We start from the raw sequence: 2,520 nt of genomic DNA on the forward strand, positions 1-2,520 counted from the left end.
CGGGGGGGGGGGGGGGGGCAGTGGCGGTGGGTCTAGATTGTCCTTTAAAAACTTAAGTTGGTTTTAACTGAAGCATCTACCATTCTGGAGAAAGTGAAGGGGGAACGGGAGGTGTGCCCCGGGCAGGGGGTAGCTGATGTTATCCGCAGCAACGTGCCTCCTCTCTCCCTCTCACCTTTGTCTCAGTAAAGATGTTTTTCTCTTTTAACTAGAAGCCTTCAGGTAAAAATAAAGCAGCCACAGAAAAAAAAAATTAGTCTTTTTTAGGGTTAAACATCAGAAGACAAGCCTGTGCTGCTTTGGCCAATCAGATACGCCCCTGCCAGCTATAATATAGTACTGAAGACAGCCTCTCGCACAAGCTCTCAGGCTTGCTACCATTTAAAATCAGACTCTTTTTGTCTTTTGATTGCTGTCTTGAGCCCCAACTCCGATGTGTTCCGTTATCAGCGGCCAGCAGCCTGCCGTTCCAGCCCCCGTCTGGGTGGGGATCGGTGGCGAGTCCCCCGCAGCGGCGGCGGGCAAGGTTATATAGGAAGAGAAAGAGCGAGAGGCAGAGAGCGAGGGCGCCAGCAGCCAGCCGGAGCGAGCGAGGGAGGGAGAGCGCACGGGCACACACACTCGCACACCCGCACCCTCGCGCACTCAGACCTGCTTGGGCCAGCCTTGAGGTCCCCGGGCTCCATGGACGAGATGCTACTGCTGGCGAGATGTCTGCTGGTGGTGCTGGTCTCCTCACTGCTGATGTGCTCGGGGCTGGCGTGCGGACCCGGCCGGGGATTTGGGAAGAGGCGGAACCCAAAAAAACTGACCCCTTTAGCCTACAAGCAGTTCATCCCCAACGTGGCTGAGAAGACCCTAGGGGCCAGTGGAAGATATGAAGGGAAGATCACGAGAAACTCGGAGCGATTTAAGGAACTCACCCCCAATTACAACCCTGACATCATATTTAAGGATGAAGAAAACACTGGAGCGGACCGGCTGATGACTCAGGTAGAAACCCAGCACGGGGCGTGGAATGTGTTGCTTCCAAGGGGTTATGTGTAACCATGCCGTTCAGTCTGTTTGCTCTGCAGGCAGGTAGAAAGCCGATTTTGTCCTCTCCTTCCCCACCCAGCTGCCGGCCTACCACCCCTTCCTCTTCCTGGAGGGGAATGGAGGTGAAGGGTCCAGCCGGAGAAGTTTAGGCTGGGGGGTGGGCGTAAGGACGCTAGGAGATGTGGTCCTTGCATGGCCCTGATTTGATTTGTCCTGCTAGGATGGCCTTCCCATCCTGCCTCAGCTCTGGCTTGTAACTTGGGGAGACCTTCACTTTGGGGGCATCTGTCCTTTCCAAGTTGGGAGTGGGAATGGAGGGAGGAGGCAAGCATCCCCCCCATAAACATAGAGTGGCGTCCAGATCACTGTACAAGTGTAGCCTCGGCGCTTACACGTTTCCCTTCTCCTCTGTGTTTTTCTTTCCCACCACTGCTACCCCCCCCCGGCTGCCCCCCACCAAAGACCCTCAACTGGAAAAGCCAGGAGGCCGGGACAAAAGGTCGGGGCTCCAGAGGCGGCTGGGCTAGTCCCTGACCGTATCACATAGCTCCACTGCGATTCCATCGCTGGCAGTTGTGCCCATCAGAGTGTGAATGTATCGATATTTCTTTAAGGATGCCCTCTTATTCTCCCGAGCCCGCGGTACTTGAGGGGAGGGACTTAGAACTTACTGGCATTGCATCACGCTAGTTTTCAACCTGCTTGCATAGGAAATTAGGAGCGACTAGATATTAGCGGGAGGGGGGGGGGCTGGAAAGAAGAACCAAAGCAGAGCACGCATTCCTCTCTCCCTCGCCGCCTCCGTTTGCGACTTCTGGCTGCCAATCTGCCCGTCAATGGCAGACTTTCTGCAACTCCAGGCACGTATGACTGAAGCTAGAAATGGATTTCCTGGCAAATATAGGTCAACATCTTTTTTATTGCCCTATTAAAATATTCAAGTCCTACCTTTAGGGCCAGGAGCGCACCGCAGCTGACGGAGCGGCGCTGGCGGGGCGCAAGTGCAGGGGAGGCTGGGGGTGGGAGGGACCGAGGAGACACCTCCCGGCCGCTCCGCTCCCCAGCCCGATGCCTGGCCTTGCTGCGGAGCGAGGAAGGCCAGGAGCAGGCGGGGTAGCGGGCTCCAGCTGACGGACGGAGGCGGAGAGGGAGGGGCGGAGAGGGTCCTCGGCCCCGGCTCGCTCGCATCTGCTCCCGACCACCTTAAATCTGGACCGCGAGTGTGGACGCGCGCGCCTGTGCCCGAGAGCAGCGCGAGCCGCAATTAACTCTGCGCAGGCCGCGGGGTGCTCTGCGCGTGCGGCCGGCTGCGGGCGCTTCTCCAGCTCGTCTGGGGCTCCGACCCCCTGGTCACCCTCGGTCCCGGCGGGAGGGCAGGGGCCTTCCCGGGATCCCTCGGCACCGGGGAGAGGGGCGCGAGGCCAGAGAAAGCGGCGGGGGTGGGGACGCCGGAGGTCCCCGAGCCGGAGGGCTCAGCGGCCG

General features: G+C 58.8%; 1 protein-coding gene across 1 annotated transcript in view; it reads left to right on the top strand.

Annotated features, from left to right (window-relative positions):
• Positions 1 to 693: 693 nt before the first annotated feature.
• Positions 694 to 2,520, top strand: part of SHH (sonic hedgehog signaling molecule) — a 9,927-nt gene continuing 8,100 nt past the window's right edge. Inside the window, 1 exon segment of the mRNA XM_007457176.1 lies at positions 694 to 993. Coding sequence (XP_007457238.1) covers positions 694 to 993 — 300 coding nt within the window.

Source organism: Lipotes vexillifer, unplaced genomic scaffold, assembly GCF_000442215.2.
Source record: "Lipotes vexillifer unplaced genomic scaffold, Lipotes_vexillifer_v1.1 scaffold944, whole genome shotgun sequence".
In the NCBI taxonomy this organism is placed as follows: Eukaryota; Metazoa; Chordata; class Mammalia; order Artiodactyla; family Lipotidae; genus Lipotes; species Lipotes vexillifer.